Source organism: Carcharodon carcharias, chromosome 17 (assembly GCF_017639515.1).
Source record: "Carcharodon carcharias isolate sCarCar2 chromosome 17, sCarCar2.pri, whole genome shotgun sequence".
Classification (NCBI taxonomy): Eukaryota; Metazoa; Chordata; class Chondrichthyes; order Lamniformes; family Lamnidae; genus Carcharodon; species Carcharodon carcharias.
The window spans coordinates 106,062,413-106,083,899 of NC_054483.1; the positions used below are offsets into that span (position 1 = coordinate 106,062,413).

Here is a 21,487-nt window from a genome sequence, read left to right on the forward strand (position 1 = left end):
GAGCCATCTTCCGCTTTATCTGGAGGTCGAAAATGGATCATGTCCACAGGGACACGATGTACAACCCTCTAGATAAAGGGGGAAAAAATGTGCCCAACATCGCCCTCATACTGATGGCCACCTTTGTGTGTGGCTGCATCAAGCGGTGCGTAGACCCTCAGTATGCAAACACCAAGTGTCACAACATGCTGAGATTCTACCTGTGCCCAGTGTTGCGAAGTCACGCTGCCACGGAACGCTCCAAGTAGTTGGACCGTGCCGTACCACCTGTCCCTCGTGGGAAAAATTATGCACAGAAACACCTTTGACCACAAGTCCATCAGGCAATGGTCGGCATGTAACGTCTTAAAGGCCCTGAGGGAAAAGGAGAGGGTGGACCTGGTGGGATGGTTCACCGAGCAGACTGACAAAGTCATTTGGCAGAATGCCTCATCACCAGAACTTTCCAACAAACACAAGATGTAGCTTGGCTGGTGGTGAGAAATGCCCTCCCCGTCAGATCCTTCCTACATGCCAGGAGTCTCACCCCCTCTGCACGTTGCCCTCGAGGTGGCTGTGGTGGGGAAGAGACCGTTGTTCACCTCCTTGTAGATTGTGTCTTTGTGAAGAAGGTCTGGAGAGAAATGCAGTGGTTTCTGTCGAGGTTCATCCCGAGCAGTTCTGTGACACAGGACTCTGTGCTCTACGGGCTGTTCCCAGGGACACACACCGAGACAAACATCGACTGCAGCTGGAGGATCAAAAACTCGGTAAAAGACGCTCTTTGGTCTGCCTGTAACTTGTTGGTCTTCCAGCGCAAAGAGTTGTCCCCGACCGAGTGTTGCAGACTGGCACATTCCAAGGTTCAGGACTACGTGCTGAGGGACGCACTAAAGCTTGGGGCAGCCGCCGCAAAGGCCCAATGGGGAAGGTTGCTGTCTAAGACCTTTCTGCCATAGTGCACCGAGGGGCTGGGAACTGTAAAGAGCCCCTCGGGTTGTACAGCTCAAATGAATGTCTTCCAATGATTGTAATATTCATTGTTTGTACTGATACACCTTGTGATTCATGTTGTAAAAGTTGAACCTGATTGTATTTTTGTGATGGTAATTTTGAAATGGTTTGAAATGTTGTTGAAGATTTATGAATAAAGTATATTTTTGCAAAAAAGAAAGCATATTGTGGGCAGTGACTTCAACTGCATCAACAATGCTGCTGGATGATCCAGCAGGGCCAACAGCAGATTAGACGTCCAGACTCGTGCTGAGAGTCCAGATTCCTGATGGAAACAGTAAGGGATACCAAGCTGCACGACGTCTTCAGCAAGCCTGCAGATGGAGCGCAGCGTAGATACACCTGGTCGCGGCCTGACTGGTCCATCTGTTCCAGGATAGACTTCCTGTTTGTGTCTCAAAAGTTCACAGTCAGATTCACCAACGTCAAGCCGGTGTTCTTCTCTGACCACTGCCTCCTACTGGCTGACTGTCACTTACAAGAAGAACAGAGGGTTGGCAGGGGGACATGGATGCTGAACATGCAGCTGCTGACCCCAGAGAACATTGAGGAACTCAAGAGAGATTACAAAAGTTGAAGAACCATTAGACTCCTCTTTGTGTCCCTGAGACACCGGCGGGAAACAATCACGAAGAACATCAAGACATTTTTCATCCTCAAAGCTGTCCAGAAGGCTGGAAAGGGACAAAGGGAAATGTCCCGACTCCAGAAAAATATGCAGAACCTGCTCCGGCTACAGTCGATGGAGGTTGATGTCAAGGAGGAACTCCAAGAGGTGAAGAGCCAGCAAGCCTCACTCTTTGCCTCGGAGACCTCCAAGATCATCTTCCAATCCAGGGTCCACTCCGTGAAGCAAGATGAGAGGTGTTCACGTTTCTTCTTTCAAAAGAGACAGCTCTATGATCAGCAGCCTGAAGGAAGATGACGGCTCAGTAAAGTCATCACAGTCCAACATTTTGAGGATCGGTAAATCCTCTTATGCCGGATTGTATGACGTGAAGCCCACAGACAGCATGGCCTTTCAGTCCTTCTTGTCTTCTGTCACGGAGATCTTAGATGACAGTACACAGGAGAGTCTGGACAAACCACTAACTCCTGATGAACTGATTAAGACCCTAGAGCCCTTCGAGAACAGTAAAACTCCCAGAAGCGACAGTTTACCTGCTGAGTTGTATTCGAATCTGTGGGACTGCACTGGCCCAGACCTGCTAGAAGTGTACGACAGTATGCTTCTAGCCAGCAGCATGTCAGAATCCATGAGGAATGGCATCATCACTCTCATCTACAAGTGGAAGGGGGACAGAGTGGACACTAGAAATCGGCGATCATCGCACTGTTGAAGGTGGACTATAAGATTCTGTCCAAGGTCATCGCCAGTCAGGTCAAGTCTGCTCCAGAGTTGGTGATCCACCCTGACCAGACCTGTGCTGTACCCGGCATGAAGATCTCTGACAGCCTCGCGCTCCTCAGGGATTCAATTGCCTATATACAGGCCAAGGGGTGGACACCTGCCTTATCAGCCTGGACCAGGAGAAGGCCTTTGACAGAATATCGCACACCTACATGATGGATGTGCTCTCAAAAATGGGGTTTGGGGAGGGAATCTGCAACTGGACCTAACTGCTCTACACAAACATCTGAAGCGCAGTTTCAATCAATGGATGGAAATCAGAAAGCTTTCCAATTAAATCTGGAGTCAGGCAGGGCTGCCCTCTCTCCCCTGTCCTGTCGGTGTGTTGCATATAAACCTTTGCTAAGTCCATCAGGAAGGATCCGAGTGTAAGAGGAGTGTTGATCCCAGGCAGTGGAGGCACTCAGGTCAAAGCCTCCCTGTACATGGATGATGTCACCATCTTCTACTTGGATCCCCTATCGGTGTGCAGGCTGATCAATATCTGCAACCAGTTCGAACTGGCCTCAGGAGCCAAGGTAAATTACGGCAAGAGTGAGGCCATGTTCTTTGGAAACTGGGCTGACCGATCCTTTATCCCCTTCACTGTCAGGTCAGATTGCCTGAAGGTGCTGGGGATATGGTTCAGAGGGACCAGGGCATGCGTTAGAAACTGGAAGGAGTGAGTGGCAATTGTGAAAAGAAAACTGGGCTTGTGGGAGTGATGTTCCCTTCCCACTGCGGGTAAGAACCTGGTTATCAGGTGTCAAGCACTCTCGGTGTTGCTGTACATAGCGCAGGTCTGGCCCATTTCTCACTCCTGCGCTGTGGCGATCACCCGAGCCATTTTTCGCTTTATCTGGAGGTCGAAAATGGATCATGCTCACAGGGACATGACGTGCAAACCTCTAGATAAAGAGGTAAACACATGCCCAACATCGCCCTCATCCTGATGGCTACATTGAATGTATGCAGTGAAAACTACATATATCATAGTTGTATTGAAGTACCTCAGAGTGCAACATGGTCTATGTAGATAACTTAAGTACCATTGCACTGTCTATCTGTAATGACCAGGTTGAAATCTGTGTAATATTCATTGATTGTGTTGAAGCATCTCATGATCTACGTGGAAAACTTGAATATGATTACACTTTTTGTGATGACCATTTTGAAATGTTTTATGTTCTTTCAGATATTTTATGAATAAAGTATATTTTTCCAAAGAAAAAAATCAGGCTGCATGTTGTGGCATCATGAAGTCTGATCAAAATGGAGATGATGGGGCTATTCCCCTGTCAAATCATGCCTGAAGTCTCCACTGCCGTAAGTAAATGCGATCAATTTTACCTACATAATTTGTAGTATGTAACTATCCCTTCACGCACTACATTTTGTTGGAAAAATTAACATGCGTTTATGTGGAGAAATTGCTGCTGTTTTGGTCACTAATTCTGTTTGCTGCAATTCTTAGCATTACTGTAAACAGATTGTTTGTTTTGCTGTAAATGCACCAAGTGTTGCAAATCCTGCCCATAAGTCTCACCACACCTCAACTCCCAACTAACTGGCCGATACTATGGTGTGAACAGATACTCCAATTTGGGTATAGTGCCTCACACCTGAATCAAACCAATCCTCAGCTAACATCCGCATGTATTTTACTTCTAGAACTTTTTTCAGTCTCAGCCCTGCTTCTTTTCAAATTTAGTCTAACCTTAATCAGTCTTTATTGAAGTTTTAATTTTCAAAATATTGTAGTTATAAGTATTAATTAACTGAAGGAAGCAGGATATTATCAAAGAGTAAGAAGAGGCTATTAAGTTAACACAAAAGCAAAATATTGCAGATACTGGAAATCTGAAATAGAAACTAAAATGCTGGAAATACTCAACAGGTCTGGCACATCTGTGGAGAGAGAAACAGAGTTACAGAGATAAAGAGAGTTAACATTTCAAGTCAATGACCCTTCATCAGTACGGTTCTCCACAGATGCTCATGACGTGCTGAGTATTTTCTGTATTTTCTGTTTTTATTTAAGCTTAAGTTAACCTGAATTAATCAAGCATGGGAAATCAGCACTCCTGCAACATCGGCACAAACTCCACTGTCTCTGCTGGATGGGGCAGTGCCTCACAATATGCCTGTTGCAAATATTGTGACCCTGTACAAGAACAAGGGCAACAGCAACGCTGAGTCGAATATGAGTCCTCTTTGGAATTGTGAAGAAGAGTCATATTCGACTCAAAACATTAGTTCTGTTTCTCTCTCCACAGCTGCTGCCAGGACATGTTGAGTATTTCCAGCACTTTGTTTTTATTTCAGATTTCTAGCGTTTGCAGAATTTTGCCTTTGTTATCGTCGGAAAACTATTTGCCTATGTTGCCCTTAGCAGACTGCAGATCTTTGCTGAATGAATCTATCCTGAATCCCAGTGTGGTTTCAAACTGGAAAATTCATAATTGACATGATCTTCTCAGTCCGTCAGCTGCAATAGAAATCCAATGAAGAAAGGAGACCACAATATATTGCTTTCATCAATATCTGCTGAAGAAAATTGGCTGCCTGCGAAGCTGATCAGTATGACCTCATTCCATGAGAACATGGGTAAGGTCAGTTATGACAGTGCAACATCAGAACTCCAAGATCCGTAATGAGGTCAAATAGGGTTGCGTTCTAGTACCAACACTCTTTGCTGCTCTCATGTACCTTTATTTCATCGACAGAGGGTATCCACTCATACCAGAACGGATGGAAAGCTGCTTAACGTTACCTGTCTGAGATCCAAGACCAAAGTACACCAAGTCCTCATCAGAGAGTTGCTTTACACCGATAATGTTGCAGGAGCATTTCATATAGAGGAACTCCTTCAGCTGCAAATGAACAGGCTCTCTCATGCCTGTAAAGAGTTTGGTTTGACCATCAGCATCAGGAAGACAAATATCATGGTTCAGGATGTTGCATCAATCAGCATTGTCAATGTGACATTGGACGTTGCTGATGGCTTCACATGTTTCGGTTCTGCAATCACCAGCAATCTGTCACTTGATCTGAAAACAACAAACGCATTGCAAAAGCTGCAGTTGTTTACGTCCAAGCTGAGAAAAAGAACCTGGAACAACAGTAACCTGACCAAGAAAAGGCTGAACAGTTTCTACCTTCGCTATCTCAGATTATTCTCAGCATCTCTTGGCAGGGCAAGATCACCAACTCAAGAGGTCCTGATGCGTTATAATTCCATCAGCATTCACCCAATACTATGCCAATGATGTCTGTGCTAGCTCAACTGCATTCATCATATTGATGATGGCTGTATACCCAAGATCTTCTGTACAATGAACTGGCCACTGGGTTATACTCACAAGTGTCCTTGTAACAGAGGTAAGAGATGAAGATGGCAGACATTGACACAGACAACTAGGAGACAGAACCTGATAGCCGTGAACTCCGGAGGATGTCTGGACAGGCATTAAAAGAGAAAAGAAACAGAAAAGCTCAGCTGGCCAAGAGAGACCAGAGAAAACAGAGGCCAGCACCTTTTCACCCCACTTTCTTCATCTGTAGCAAATGCGGCAGGAGCAAATGCAGAGTGGGGTTCCTGAGACACACCAGGAGATGCTTAACAGAGTTGACCACCAAGATGCAATCATCTCATGAGACAGGAGGCTGCCAAAGAAGTTAAAGACCAATGTAAAAAAAGTCATTCAATTACTACAATTTCACAAAGATGTGATACAGAATTGAAACAAGTAGTATGTCTGTATATTTAAGCTTTAGCATAGCAGGAAAAACTAAGGATAGAAATGTTCACTAAAGCCTTTTTTCTCAACTTGTTTTGTTCCTATTTTCTTATTATAACTAACAAAATCTGAAGGAGAGCAAAAGCTATCCTGTGCAGGATGATCATATAAAAGATTCTCTCTGCAACATTTAATGGATGAAAGAATTTGGAAATAAGAAAGCACAAATATGCAAAAGCATTGAAATGTAGGTTATGATTTCCACCTAAATCAGAAAATATTTTGTTCACGTTATTACATATATATTAATTTAAATATATTGTTGGTAATAATAATCTCAAACAAATGCATAAATTAATTCATCAACAACTGCAGGTTTACCATAAGTAGAGGCAGACGTAGAAGTTATTTTATTGAAAACTGATGTTGATGTTTCTGATCTTCACATCAAATACTATATGGAAGAAGTCAGCTTTATACCAGGATGGTACCAAGAAGAATGTAAACAAAAACAAATTGTCCCCTTAACAATACTGGTCAATTGTGAATATCCTGTCCCTGTGATGGAAAACAATAATTTTGTAGATTTTTGTATTACCATGGCCATATCGGCTTGGGCATGTGAACAGGATGAAGGATATGCTATACGGGCAGGTAGCCCATGTCAAGAGACCAGCAGGGTGCCAAAAGCTCCAATTCAAGGATGCTTTTAAAAAAGACATGAAACTTTAACCACGAGAAGTGGGAAACTCTAGCTGATGATCGATGCAAATAACGACACCAGCTGTGGGGAGAAATTCACCACCCTGAAGCTCAAAAGCAGAAAGCCCCGCAAACAAGGCGTCAGCAGCGATCATCCTGCACTATTGGCAAGGGACGATTTCATGTGTAGCATTTATGACAGACTTTACTGTCGCAGAACTGGTTTGTTCAGCCCTCAAAAGGAGTGCAGATGATCTCCTCTGACTTCGTCAAAGCTCTGAGGCTGCATTCCCATCAGCTCTCACAGATGAATAGAGGCCAATCACAAGCCCAGGTCTAAAGTGGAAAGTGTAATTATCAAATTTCTCTATAAAATTTGGGTGTGCTTTGAATGAAATGTTAGATTCTTCTTTCAGGTTCTTCTCCAACCTTCAGCTAGGTTAAGATCTAATTCTTTCCATTCAACTGCAATGATGATCAGCAGCAATGAACTGATAGTACAAAGGTCCAACCTACAACATGCTTGCTTGCAATCTCCCTTTAAGGTTTTGGGGTGGGGGAAGGGGAAAGGGCAAAGTGCAGAAGGAAAAGTCAGATGGATAGTCAGCATTTAAGCCCAAGGCCATGTTCATGCACCTCGTTACAACTGGTCAAGAGCAAAATAGATCATGGTCTGGCAGAGAGTAAAGGAAGAAGTACATACCCTCAAAAAATATATGATCAGTACAAAAAACTACATAAAACTACATAACCTAAGCAGCATCATTCTGTACTAAACCAAGTGTACCAACCAGTCGCTAAAATTAAATATTTCAAATTGCTTCTTACCTTCACTTTTTCTCTTCTCAAGCAACAGAAGAGACAGTTTTCATCAAATGACCAGTCAGAAACACCTGTAGGCTCACAATCTGTGGAATTCAAGAATAATTTTAGCCTAACACAAGATTGACTTTGTGCTGTTTTTAGTCTTTTTTCCCCCCATTCTTCATTTGGGAGGATGTATGATCTGCCAAATAGCATCCTATACAATAACAAATCATTCCACATTTCAGTCGACCAGAGGTACACTTGGCAAAACTCCTAATTTACTCCCTCCCAGTGCAAAGGGAGGAAAACTAATAAGTCAGCTTCCAAATGCTATAAATAAAACCTCCATACATAACTGAACAGTGCTTAAAATAGAAACAAAAACTGACAATTTTTTTGAGGGTATGAAAACACTTTATTCTTCCCTTCTTCCTTTGCTTCTCAGTTAGGTATTGCCAAGCCAACACCCTTGCAGCTGAGAGGGCAGAGGTACAGTCAGCTCCAAACCCTAGGTCAAAATAATTCTTCATTCAGTAGTCTAACAGTAAATCTTACAGCAATTTTACCCCATCTCCCAAAGCACAAGGACATGTTAAATTAATACTAGGCACGGTACTGCAGCAATGCAGCCCAGATAACATACTTACCAGAATGGACAGTAAATCAAATGTAAATCCTTTCAATTCTTAAAGTATGAATGTTGGTGCTCTAACACGCAATAATATTCTGTCCAGGATGAACCTTACAATGGACATCAAAGTCACTGAGACCACTCATTGTTAACTGTTTTCACTGTGCACAGACTAGAGGGGTGCAAGAAGCTGAGCTTAACTTGTCAAATTAAGCTCATTAACTTGAATATATTATTTCTAAACTCATTGTTCAAAAAGTCAGTCAGAAGGAACTGGGCAGTGCAGTGGGTCAGACAATAAACCTTCACTTACAAGATGCCAAATCCTGCCCAACATAAGGAGATTAAAGAATCCTTGATCAGCTGGCTTTAGGTGTCTTTTCTAAAAGTATTCTGAACAATCTCAATTTAGATCCGTGTAGATGTGGCACGCCACAAAACTGTCCTTCATTCAGCATCAGTTGACAGTATCAAAGAATCGATCTCAGTATGCAATAGGAGATACTCCACTGGATTTGTGCTGAACCATATTGTTAGGGTAGAATAAAATAGAACTTTATCCTGCACCTATCCATGTTACTCTTGGTATGGTAGTGTCAAGTCTGACGTTGGTCACCAGAATGGATTCTCTTCCATTTCTAGCATCAATAATTTTAAAAATTGATCAAAATGATGTAATTGATGTAAATTATTAAGGATATATGATAATGCAAGGACTGACTAATAACACTCTACTGACAACAGAGGAGTTAAAATCAAATTAGAAGTGCACAGGCAGTACTTTAAGTCCAGATGTGAATTAATCAATCATCCAGAAAGTACAATATCACAGGTCAACCTTTGCTTTGCTGCATTTTTAAAATATCTCTTTTGTAGGCCATTATCTTGGTGCTCTATTTTAATCCATTTGATCCAACAAAGACGTGTTCAGTAATAATACAGGACAAAAGAATCCCTTTGCAGTATGGTCCTTCAGTGTCATGATATCCGAGTCTTCAATCTTTATAGCTAGATCTTTTTATTTTTAAAATGAGTAAACAACCTAAAAAAATCTCGAAAATAAAACTGATCTCAATCCACCTAGGACAATGGGGATCCCTTTGCAATACATCACTCCAGAACATCAAACCCAAACAGATACAGAGAACAGAGAAGCCCAATAAGTATGTTGAAAGAAAATCAGAGTTCAGTCAGCTAAATTATCTGCAGTTGTCTTCATCTTCAGTAATTTAGGCTGAGATTTAACACTTTTCTTAGTTGTTCAATACCATATATAATTCTCTTATCAAAGTGATAGAAATAATCAGTAACAAGTCTATCTAAGATTAATAAAAGCTTTCTATTCTCAGAACAAGTCAACAAAAAATTTAAGCACAATTTTATTACAACACAGAAAACACAAATTTGACAGCTTGTGGAATTATTTACAGAAGAACCTCCACTACATCTCTCCATCAACCCAATAAGGCTTTTTGCAAAATGAACCTTACTGTATAGTCCACCTACATGTATTTCATACCCTTTTCTTGATCAATAAAATATTTTTAATTATTTGTATTGCATTTGTTTTCATGCCTAGACTTAGCTAAATTTAGAGGGCCTTCATTACCCACCACTTTCCATTATAGCAGATAACAGAAGTATACTCCTTTCCTAACAGCACTGTGGATGTACATACACAACATGGACTGCAGACATTCAAGGTAGCAACTCACTACCGCCTTCGCAAGGGTAATTAGGGGCGGACAATAAATGTTGGCCTTGCCAGAGGTCCTTACATCCCATCAATGAATAAAAAAAATTCTGTGCCCAAATATTAGCCTAAAAAATTTCAGCATGGGTAGTATGGCTTTCCTCTCTCCCTCCTCCAAAAACAGAATCCCGTGGAACAAAACAAATATTCTCCACTATTTCCTGCATTTGTTCAAATAAAACTTTGGTTTTCATAAGCTACTATTGGGTGAGGTTATTATAAATAATTTAAAAAGGTTTACCTTCAAATAGACTGATATCTTTTAGAAGTCTAGGTCCAAACAGCCCTTCCAAAATGCTTTCAAACCCTTATGGAAAAACAATTACGACAATGTGAGTACAAACAAAATTGTCCTGGCAACAACATGCAGGAGCAGAAACAGCAGGCATTAATTTCACAATTATATATCTGCCAACCCATGCTGTAATAATTATTATAGGCATTGGACTATGATTAATAGAGCTGCTCAATATATTTATAGACATAAAAAACATTGCCAATTTAAAAATACCGGCATTAATATTTTTAAGAAACAATTCAGCTAGAAAGCATTTTCAAAAATAATTCTTGCGACTTCTTGCTTGTATATTAAGAAATGCCATCATAGGTAGATAGGATCTATGATTTTTTTTTAGATAACAAAGTTTTACAGTGCATCTAACCAAGCTATGCTTGACCTGGTAGCACTTGATGTAAGCACTAGTTTATACCAGATGTGTACAAACGTATGTTTTCTCCAGCACATATCCATCAGCAGTAGGACAAATGAACTGACTATCTACAAAAGTAATCATCAATGTAACATACATTTGGGGCAAATTATGTCATTAAATACATATTTGAGCAAGGAAGAGATGCATACAGATCTTTTAAGCAGTTCTTCATGACATTGGTGACCTTGATGGTTCAGTCAAAACCAATCAGCTATTTGCATTGGTCACTGAAAAGTCCATAAGCTTGGACTAAACCAAAACTTCCAAATAAAGAAAGTTGTAGGATTGTTTTATAGGAGAAAATGGAAAAGAGTAATGTGGAATGGGGCAAGTTTGTACAACAAGAATGTGGAAAAACTCAAAAAGCAATCACTGGAACCCAATTCCCGATGTTTTGCTTCTAGTCCCCATTCACATCTTCATCCATGTATTTTTATAAACACAGATAATAAACAAATAAAAAATGGACATAGATGCAGACTTCCATTTAACACACAGTTGCACATCTCCAACCAAGATATTCAGGAACCCACAGAACCATAGAAAAGTTATGGTGCAGAAAGAGGCCACTCAGCCGATCATGTCTTTGCCAGCCAAAAAGAGAAAAAAAGAAACTAGTCGCTCATTTTAACCCCATTTTCTAGCACCTGGTCTGTAGCCTTGCAGGTTACAGCACTTCAGATGCAGATCCAGGTACCTTTTAAAAGAGTTGAGCATTTCAGCCTCAACTACCACTTCAGGCAGTGAATTCCAGACACCCACCACCCTCTAGGTGAAAAAGTTTTTCCTCATGTCCCCTCTAATCCTTCTACCAATCATCTTAAATCTATGCCCCCTGGTAATTGACCCCTCAGCTAGGGGAAACAAACCCCACATAAATAACCCAAATCCACTGTTTTACAATGAGAACTTCTAAATTCTTTTCTTACAACAATTTCCTGCTTTTTTAGTTTTATTTTCACTTTTCTTACATTTTCTTTAATCTTCCCATGCATTTTATTTTCAACCACAGTCACAATTACAATTCAATTTTTTTTTATTCATTCATGGGATGTGGGCTTCGCTGGCTGTGTCAGCATTTATTGCCCATCGCTAGTTGCCCTTGAGAAGGTGGTGGTGAGCTGCCTTCTTGAACCACTGCAGTCCATGTGGTGTAGGTATACCGTGCTGTTAGGAAGGGAGTTCCAGGATTTTGATCCAACAATAGTGAAGGATTGGCGATATATTTCCAAGTTAAGATGGTGAGTGGCTTGGATTATCCAACTGTTCTTCATAATTACTTTTCTTGATTTATATTTTCTTCTATAATTTTGTGTGTTAATAGAGGAAAGAATTTATAAATATTAAAATTATAATGAATCTGTTCGATAACATTAAGAGCCAGAGAGACATGGACAAAAAAGTATGTGCAAAAAGAGCAGCTGTCTTCCAGGATTTATAGCTTCGTTTCAAAGATCTTTGCGGTGTTGCCTTCACATGACATAACCAATAGCTAAGCCTGTAACTAAAACCCACAACTACTCTAGTTGCAGTCCACTTGCACAATAATGCACAATTGTTTATTTGTGTACAATGCCTGACACTCCAGTATTTACTGTAGGCTGTAGTAGCTGAAGGGAAGTAGCCTAAGCAACCTTGGGACCTAAAACTGTACAGTAAAATTCAACAAACTACTTACACAGTCAGTGTCGGGACAGCTGTGCAAGTGCCTCCAGCCTCAGCTACCAAATGCTGATTTGAAAAGCATATATCTTGGGATAGTTCAATTAATCCAATGTCTGCCTATGTCAATACTTTAAATTTGTAATATATACTGATCATACTTCCTGGTAATCAAATTTTCATTACTGAACAGATTCAGTCACAGTTACTGATCCTTCAGGATATGCATCAACACTCAGCACCCTGACCACTAACCATTAACTTCCTCCAGTTAATGTTGATGAAAAGACCCAAACCAGTTCATCAACAACCTGAAATTCTTCTCTCACCAATTGCTATCAACCTTTTTTCTCATTTATTAATTTTTTGGACATCACATAGAAGGGAGTTCTGTACAAAAGTACCAATGTCCAGACTTCCTTTCACAAGCAAATACATAGTATTACTTCAAAAAACAGTTCAAAGCACTGTATATTATTCCAGTTAACAAAGTGGAGATTGGGAGAGGGAAGAAATGTCATTTTTGGTATGTTTATTTGAAATCAGTTTCTATTGATTTTTAAGACAGAGACAAGCAGTTTACCCAGTTAGGTCACATGGAATTTTCCCTTCCTCTCTGCAGCGGGACCAGAAAATTTGGAGAGATGCCAAAAATTGGATTCCCGCCGGCAGGAAAACAGTTTGAAATTTTCCCCTCAACTCTTTCATGGCAGCATGATGGCAGGTCAGGTTTCCCATGATCCATGGCGGGAACACCATTTGCATGCACTACCATGTAATGCATGCGTGTTAAAACCGCTACTTTCCGGAATATGAGAGGTGGGGTGTAATATCCATCATTGGGAAAATGTTAGAGTCTGTTATAAAGGATGTAAAAGCAGAGCATTTAGAAATGCATAATATTATCAAGCAGAGTCAGCATGGCTTCATGAAGGGGAAATCATGCCTGACAAATTTATTAGAATTCTTTGAGGAGATAACAAGCAGGATAGATAAAGCGGTACTAGTAGATGTAATATATCTGGGTTTCCAAAAGGCTTTCAATTAGGAACTATACGTAAGGCTACTTAATAAGATAAGAGCTCATGGTGTTGGGGGTAGTATATCAGCATGGATAGAGGGTGTTAGGGGTTGTATATCAGCATGGATAGAGGATCGGCTAACTAATAGAAGACAGAGTTGGAATAAGCGGGGCATTTTCAAGATGGCAACCTGTAACTACTGGAGTGTCACAGGGATCAGTGCTGGTGCCACAATTATTTACAATATATATTAATGACTTGGATGAGGGAAATGAATGTTTTATCACCAAGTTTGCAGATGGCACAAAAATAAGTGGGAAGGCAAGCGGTGAGGATGACACAAGGAGTCTACATAGGGATATAGACAGGTTAATTGAGTGGACAGAAGCTTGGCAGATGGAATGTAATATGGGAAAATATGAGGTTATGCACTTTGGCTGAAGAATAAAGGAGCTGAATATTATTTAAGTGGAGAAAGACTGAAAAAAAGCTGCAGCACAGAGGGATTTGGGGGTTCTCAAGCATGAATCACAAAAAGCTAGCACACAAGTTTAGCAGGTAATAGGGGAGGCAAATGGACTGTTGGCCTTTACTTCAAAGGGAATAGAGTGTACAAATAGGGAAATCTTGCTAAAACTATAGAAGGCACTAGTTATACCACACCTAGAATACTTTGAACAGTTTTGGTCCCCTTATCTAAGGAAAGATATACTGGCATTGGAGGCAGTCCAGAGAAGGTTCACTAGGTTGATCCCAGGTATGGAGGGATTTTCTTAAAAGGAGTGGTGAGTAGGTTGGGCCTGTACTCAATGGAGTTTAGAAGAATGAGTGATGACCTTATTGAAACATATAAGATTCTTAAGGGGTTTGACAGGGTAGATGCTGAGAGATAGTTCCCCCATGTGGGAGAGTCTAGGATCAGAGGACATAATCTTAGAGTAAGGGGTCACCCATTTAAGACAAAGATGAGGAGAAATTTCTTCTCTCAGAGGGTAGTGAATCTGGAATTCTTTACCACAGAAGGCTATAGAGGCTGGGCCGTTAAGTATATTCAAGACTGAGATAGACAGATTTTTAATCAGTAAGGGAATCAAGGGTTATGGGCAAAAGGCAGGAAAGTGGAGTTGAGGATTATCAGATTGGCCATGATCTCATTGAATGGTGGAGCAGACTCAATAGGCCAAATGGCCTACTTCTGCTCCTACGTTTTATGGTCTTATGGACAGGAACCTAAAATGGGAGATGAGTGTCCGATTGCATATGAGGATGCCCCCGAACCCATGCCACCTGACAGCCACACAACTCCAGGACGATTAAGGAACAGGCAACAGGACACAGACACATTGCTTCCATCCCTTTGTACCATTCCAGTGGACTAAAAGGTCTTTAATACCAGTGACATAGAGAACAATTTCAGCATTCAGCCTTGCACATTCAACACTCATGATTCACTAGGCCCCATTCTTTGGAAAGATCAGCGGTGAACCCTCCATCGCTGTGCTCTGGGAAGTGATGGTCACCACAACAGCACAGACACTGTGTCAAAAAACTTGATACAATGGTGGCCACCTTTGAGAAGCAATGCGTTTCAATAAAGAGTTCGACATATCTCCCTGACATAACACATAGGTACAGTAACTATCATGAGTCAGCTACACATCATATGCGAGGCTCACAAAGGGAAGCGACCATAAGAGGGCACATGGATGAACATGCAGAACGCTTTCAAATGAAGATACCATTCTCATAAACAGCTAATGTATTTACAAAGGTACATTATATTAACAGAAATTGAAAACCCGTGACTCAGAAGTGATTTCAAAGATTCTTAGCTTTTCTAACCCTATCGCAACATCTAAATACATCCCCAACATCTGCAGCAGAGGTGGAGGCAGCCTGCCCTGTTGTCTTTGATGAATTTGGCAGGCGTACTCTAGACGCTCGAGAGCTGGACGGCCCCAGCCTGCTTTCAGTGTCCTGCTGTGGGGCAGGTGCATCCTCCTTAGGCTGTATAGCTGGAGGTGATAGGATCACAGGCAGAGGGGATTGGGATCAGTTGAACTTTCTCAGGGTCACCCAGATGGATGGTCTGTGGGTATCCAGCTGCTGGTCCTCCTCCCTGTGAGTACCCAAGGGCCCCTGCCTGACTCCCTGTGGAGAAGGGGCACCTGGAGGGCGGTCAAGATGCCTCAACCCCCTCTCGCCGAGCCACTAATGGATCCCACCAATGCCTATAACGATAGAGTGCAGGTCCAAGAGCAAATCTGTCTGGACCAAGGTCGACACCCTTCACATGCAGACCTCGAGGCGCTTGCATGTCGGAGCCACAACATCAGATAGAACGCAGACGACGTCCTCCATCCTTCGCTCTAGTCTACTGGCTGGCTCTCGCAACTTTACCCTATTTTCAGCCGCCTGTTGTTGCAACTGCAGCATGTGTGCCACATTTCCAAGTCTCATCATCAGATCCACAGCGGGTGCATGAGCGCCAGCCGTCCTCCAAGTACCAAAGACCTGAGCACTCTTACACTCACCATCAGCTGTGGTGGGATTTGAACCTGGGTCCCCAGAGCATTTTCCTGGGTTTCTGGAATATTAGTCCAGTAATAATACCACTAGGCCACCACTCCCAAGCATACAAAATTATCCATTATATCTTGAAAACAATCGTCTTGATCTTCAAAAGCAATGATTAAGACTGCCCCACAAAAAAATACTGACATTACACAGTAATAGTTCACTTTACATAGGATACACAGCATTCAGCCCATTTCTAGTCATTGTTTATGTTCCAATTAAGCCTCCTTCCACTTTGCCTCATCGAAATACTTGAATTGTGGATTCCAAGGGCTTGCCCGCAACTGACTTCACAGTAACTTGTCCAGTCTTTATTTTTTTCATAAGATACGAGTGTTACTAGCAAGGCCAGTATTTATTGCCCATCCTGAATTGCCCTTGAACTGAGTAGCTTGCTAAGCTACTTCAGAGGGCAGTTAAGAGCCAACCCCATTGAAGTCACAAGTAAGCCAGGCCATTGGTGAAGGAAATTTATATTCCAGCTTTATCAACTGAATTTAAATTCCACCAGCTGCTATAGTGGGGTTTGAGCCCATGCCCCTAGAGAATTAGCCTGTGCCTATGGATTACTAGTCCACTGAAATCACCACTGCACCACCATCTCCCCACATAATTACTTGGGTTACCTTTTTCTTCCTTCTCCATACACCTACCACTACATATTTCCTACTCAAATGTTTTAACCAGTAAACCATACATTTGGATAATCTAGGATGAAATGTGATTATTCCTCTTCCTAATTTATTTCATCTTATAGTTTGTATCATCTGCAAATCTAACCAGTTTGCACTAATTTCAAACTGACCAGATTTGCAGATGATACAAACTACAAGAAGAAATTGAATCAATACTAGCAGCTGAGAAATCACAAAATGGGTTAGATAAAATGTGTAAACGTGAGAATCAATAACAGATGATGAGCAGACAATATAAAGTACTGCATTGTAGAAAAGAAAAATAGCTATCACGTTCTCCATAAATGGTGTCAGAACACCTAAGGGTGAAGCTGAAAGGTGTTGTATTGGACAATGCTCACAGCATGATAAAGTATATTATTTCTATAAGTAAATCATATCTATAACTATCAAATTGTTGGATCCAGTGCCTTTGGTTTGTTGGGACTAAAGGATCTGGGTTGCATGCTTTGTTCAGGGTGCCTGAGTCAGGTACAGAAACAGAGAACAGCAGGAGATCATTGTTAGAATAAACGCATGCTGTTTATTTACAAACTAAACTCTACAACTATACTTGTGTGCTCACAACATAAAACTCTGTCTACACTCATCTGTGACTAACTCAAGACTCACTCACAGAGGTAGCTGCTCTCCTATAGGATCTTAAGATTACATGACCTTACATTACAATACAAGCCTTAAAGGTATATTACATCTCAGATTACGACATCACTCAGCCTTTACTGAAAAATACATTTTACAATTTTTCAATACATCAAGTTATTTACACAGTTCAATTATTCACAAAGTCAGTTTCTCTGGGAGTTTCCTTCTGCCTGTAGAACGTCTCAGCTCTACAGCTTCTGATGTCTGCTTTGGAGTCTCCCTTACTGAAGTCCTCTGAACATCAGATTCCACAGAAGGTACTTTTGTTTCTTTGACTCTTTCAGGTACAGTCGGCCCTTCAAATACATTTGTATTTGGCAGAGTTCTTTCAACAGGAAATGTTGATTCAGTCTCGAACATCGGTGGAATCACTTCTGGATATTTGGTTTCTCCACTTCGTATGTGATCCACATATTATTTGATCTTCGACTTTCACATGGTAGGAAAGAGGTCCCATTACAGCACTTATTTCACCAAACAACCATGCTGATCCTTCTCTAAAATTTTTCACAAATACCTTCTCTCCTACATTAAATGTTCTGTCCCAACTGTGACTGCTCTTCCTGGCCACTCCCAGGGGTATAACATAGCTGTTGCAGGTAATTTTTGTACTTGTTTACAGTGCATACAATTTCTCATTAGGTTTTCTATTTCTCCATCTATTCCCGGCCACCACATATACCTATGTGCCATTGCCTTCATTTTAGAAATCCCAGGGTGTGTACTCTGGAGTTCAGATAACGATGGCTTTCATCCTTTTGGAGGAACAATCACATGAGCACCCCACAATAGAATACCTTCCTGGCTGGTTATCTCTTATCTTCTCTGGAAATACAGTTTCATTTCATCAGATTCCTGTGTTTGTGACCAACCATAAAGAAACTGATTTCTCACTCTGGATAAGACTGGGTCCTGTTCGTCCAATCTTTAGTTTGTTTAGCACATATCGGTGATGAGTCCAGGAAGCTCAACAACAAGACATATTCCTGAAGAATTGGAACATCCTCGTCATTTATCTGCAAGGGTAAACAACTGAGTGCACCTGCATTTGCAATTGATTTCTGGGTCTATAAATAAAAGTATACTCATACACTGCCAAGATCAACACCCATCTTTGTAATCTAGCTGAGGCTATAGTGGGTATAGCCTTGTCTTCACCGAATAGTCCTAATAATGGCTTGTGGTCGGTTATGACAGTAAAATGACAACCCTGCACATATTGAAACTTTTTAACACCAAAAATGATCACTAGGCCTTCCTTTTCAATTTGAGAGTACTTTTTCTCTGCAGCACTAAGTGTTCTCAACACATTACCTATAGGTTGTTCTGATCCATCAACCATTCGATGGGAAAGCACTGCTCCCACTCCATACGGTGATGCATCACACATTAATATCAACTCTTTCTTTTGATCAAAATGTACTAGAGGTGTAGATGACAATAACAACTTTTTCACTTTTGTGAAAGCTTCTTGTGATGTTTGCCATGACCATCTCTGTTTTTTCTTGAGCAAACAATATAATGGCACCAGTTCTGTCGATAAATTAGGCAAGAAATGTCCATAGTAATTAATCATCCCCAAGAATGATTTCAATTTACATGTATTCTTTGGTCTAAGGCTTCTTTAATTGCTTTAAGTTTTCTTTAATTGTGCATTTTTCCTTTCTCAATCTCACTCCAACCTATGAAAAACATTTCAGAACTTCTTCCAAGTTCATCAAATGTTCCTTTTCTGTGAGTCCAGTCACAAGAACCTCATCCAAATAAATACAACATGGGCCAATCCCTGCAACAAACTTTCCATGGTTCCTTGGAATATGGCGCAAGCCGAAGATACGCCAAATGGTAAACGGGTGTATTGATACAATCCCTTATGTGTATTTATGGCAACAAACTTTCAGGATGCCTGCTCCAATTTCAATTGCTGGTCGGCATGACTCAAATCTAACTTTGTATAAGCCTTTCCACCTGCCAGTTTAGTGCATAATTCTTTAATTTTGGATATGGGGTGTCGATCCAATTTTGCAACTTTATTGACTGTTAATTAATAGTCCCATATATTCTAATGCTTTGGTCAGGTTTAAGGACAGGTACAATTAGAGCTGCCCACGCTGAAAATTGTACTGGTTATATCACTCACAGCTTTTCTAATCTGTCCAGTTCTGCGTCTACCTTATCCCACATTGCACAAAGTACTGGTCTTGCCTTCATGAATTTTGGTGTTGTCTCTGGATCTACATGAATTTTTGCTCGTAGCCCTTCAATTTTTCCAAGTTCTTCCTTGAAAACTGAGGCATATTTTTCTAGTAGCTGTGAAAGTCCATTAGTTCTTAATTGGAAGATTTCATTTCTTTCCAATTTAATTTCTTTCAGCCAGTTTCAAATGATGAGACTAGGGTCCCTTGCCTGGGTAATCTCACTGTTTGACCTTCATAGTTTACTGTGACTTTACCTTGACTTGTACGTCTTCTCCTGTATAGGTCTTAAATTTTCCATCAGTCTTCTAAATTCAGGTTACGTTCTCCATAATTCAAGTATTGAAAAGTATGCTCACCGATCACTATAGTAGCTGCACCAGTATCCACCTCCATTCTGACAGGCTTCTCATTCACTCTCATGGTTACATAGATAGGCTCCATTCTTCCTACCTTTAAATTATATAGTGAATAGATAGCAACATCTATTACTTCAGGCTTTTCAATGCTGTTTATCTCAGGGGTTTCTGCCTTAGTCTGACAGTCTGCCTGATTCTATCTTTACAATTTCTCATGAGGTGTCCATATTGATGGCAGAAGAAACATTCAATCTTTTTAAATTGTGTTTCATTACAGGGCTGTCTACTTCCATCTCTGTTACTATGATGCCGTGCATTTGCTGCTAAAATGTAGATTTATTTCAGCCAACAATCTCTTCTGAATCGCATCTTTGTTTATACTACACACCAAACAATCTCTCTAAGCATATCATTGATAGAACTACCGAACTTGCAATATTCAGTTAATTGCTTCAGACTTACCACATAAGAAGCAGCTCTAATTCTTGAGTTGAATTTAAAGTGTTGTATGGTCACCGACGGCTTGAACTAGTAATGATTCTTAACAAGGTTCGCTAAATCATGAAAACTTTGAGTCTGTGGCATTGGCGCCAACAGATTCTGAAGTAATCCATATGTCTTACTCCCAACATTGGACAGAAGGATCACGTGCCTTTTCTCCTCCCCCACAATGTCGTTCACCTGGAAGAAGAACGTGAGGCGTTCAGCATAGTGAGACCAGTCGTCCGAGGTTGGACCGAATGGCTCCACTCTTCCAACTTGTGGCATCCTCTGAGGGAATTACTTCAACGATCAGAAGGAAATTTTAAACAAAAACAGAATTACCTGGAAAAACTCAGCAGGTCTGGCAGCATCGGCGGAGAAGAAAAGAGTTGACGTTTCGAGTCCTCATGACCCTTCAACAGATCTGAGTGAATATTAGGAGAGGAGTGAAATATAAGCTGGTTTAAGGTTGGGGGGTTGGGGGGAGAGAAGTGGGGGTGTGATTGTAGAGACAAACAAGCAGTGATAGAAGCAGATAAACAAAAGATGTCACAGACAAAAGAACAAAGAGGTGTTGAAGGTGGTGATATTATCTAAACGAATGTGCTAATTAAGAATGGATGGCAGGGCACTCAAGGTACAGCTCTAGTGGGGTTGGGGTGGAAAGACTAGCAGGGCATAAAAGATTTAAAAATAATGGAAATAGGTGGGAAAATAAAAATCTATATAATTTATTGGAAAAAACAAAAGTAAGGGGGAAGAAATGGAAAGGGGGCGGGGATGGAGGAGGGAGCTCAAGATCTAAAATTGTTGAATTCAATATTCAGTCCGGAAGGCTGTAAAGTGCCTAGTCGGAAGATGAGGTGCTGTTCCTCCAGTTTGCGTTGGGTTTCACTGGAACAATGCAGCAAGCCAAGGACAAACATGTGGGCAGGAGAGCAGGGTGGGGTATTAAAATGGCAAGCGACAGGGAGGTTTGGGTCATTCTTGAGGACAGACCGCAGGTGTTCTGCAAAGCAGTCGCCCAGTTTACGTTTGGTTTCTCCAATATAGAGGAGACCGCATTGGGAGCAATGAATGCAGTAGACTAAGTTGGGGGAAATGCAAGTGAAATGCTGCT

General features: G+C 41.1%; 1 protein-coding gene across 11 annotated transcripts in view; it reads right to left on the reverse strand.

The window, feature by feature from the left end:
• The window catches only part of LOC121289595 (ligand-dependent corepressor-like), a 128,543-nt gene that overhangs the window by 103,125 nt on the left and 3,931 nt on the right, over positions 1–21,487 (reverse strand). For 6 of the 11 annotated variants that reach the window (XR_005945616.1, XR_005945618.1, XR_005945617.1 and 3 more), the window contains 2 exons: positions 10,258–10,323; positions 7,654–7,733 (listed from right to left, as the gene is read on the reverse strand). Coding sequence is in view for 3 of the 11 variants with exons in the window: in XM_041209185.1 (XP_041065119.1) it covers positions 7,654–7,733; positions 10,258–10,323 (146 nt within the window). In the remaining 8 variants the exon portion in view is untranslated. The remainder of the gene's footprint in view (positions 1–7,653; positions 7,734–10,257; positions 10,324–21,487) is intronic. The other 5 variants (XM_041209191.1, XM_041209187.1, XM_041209189.1 and 2 more) reach the window with 2 other exon arrangements.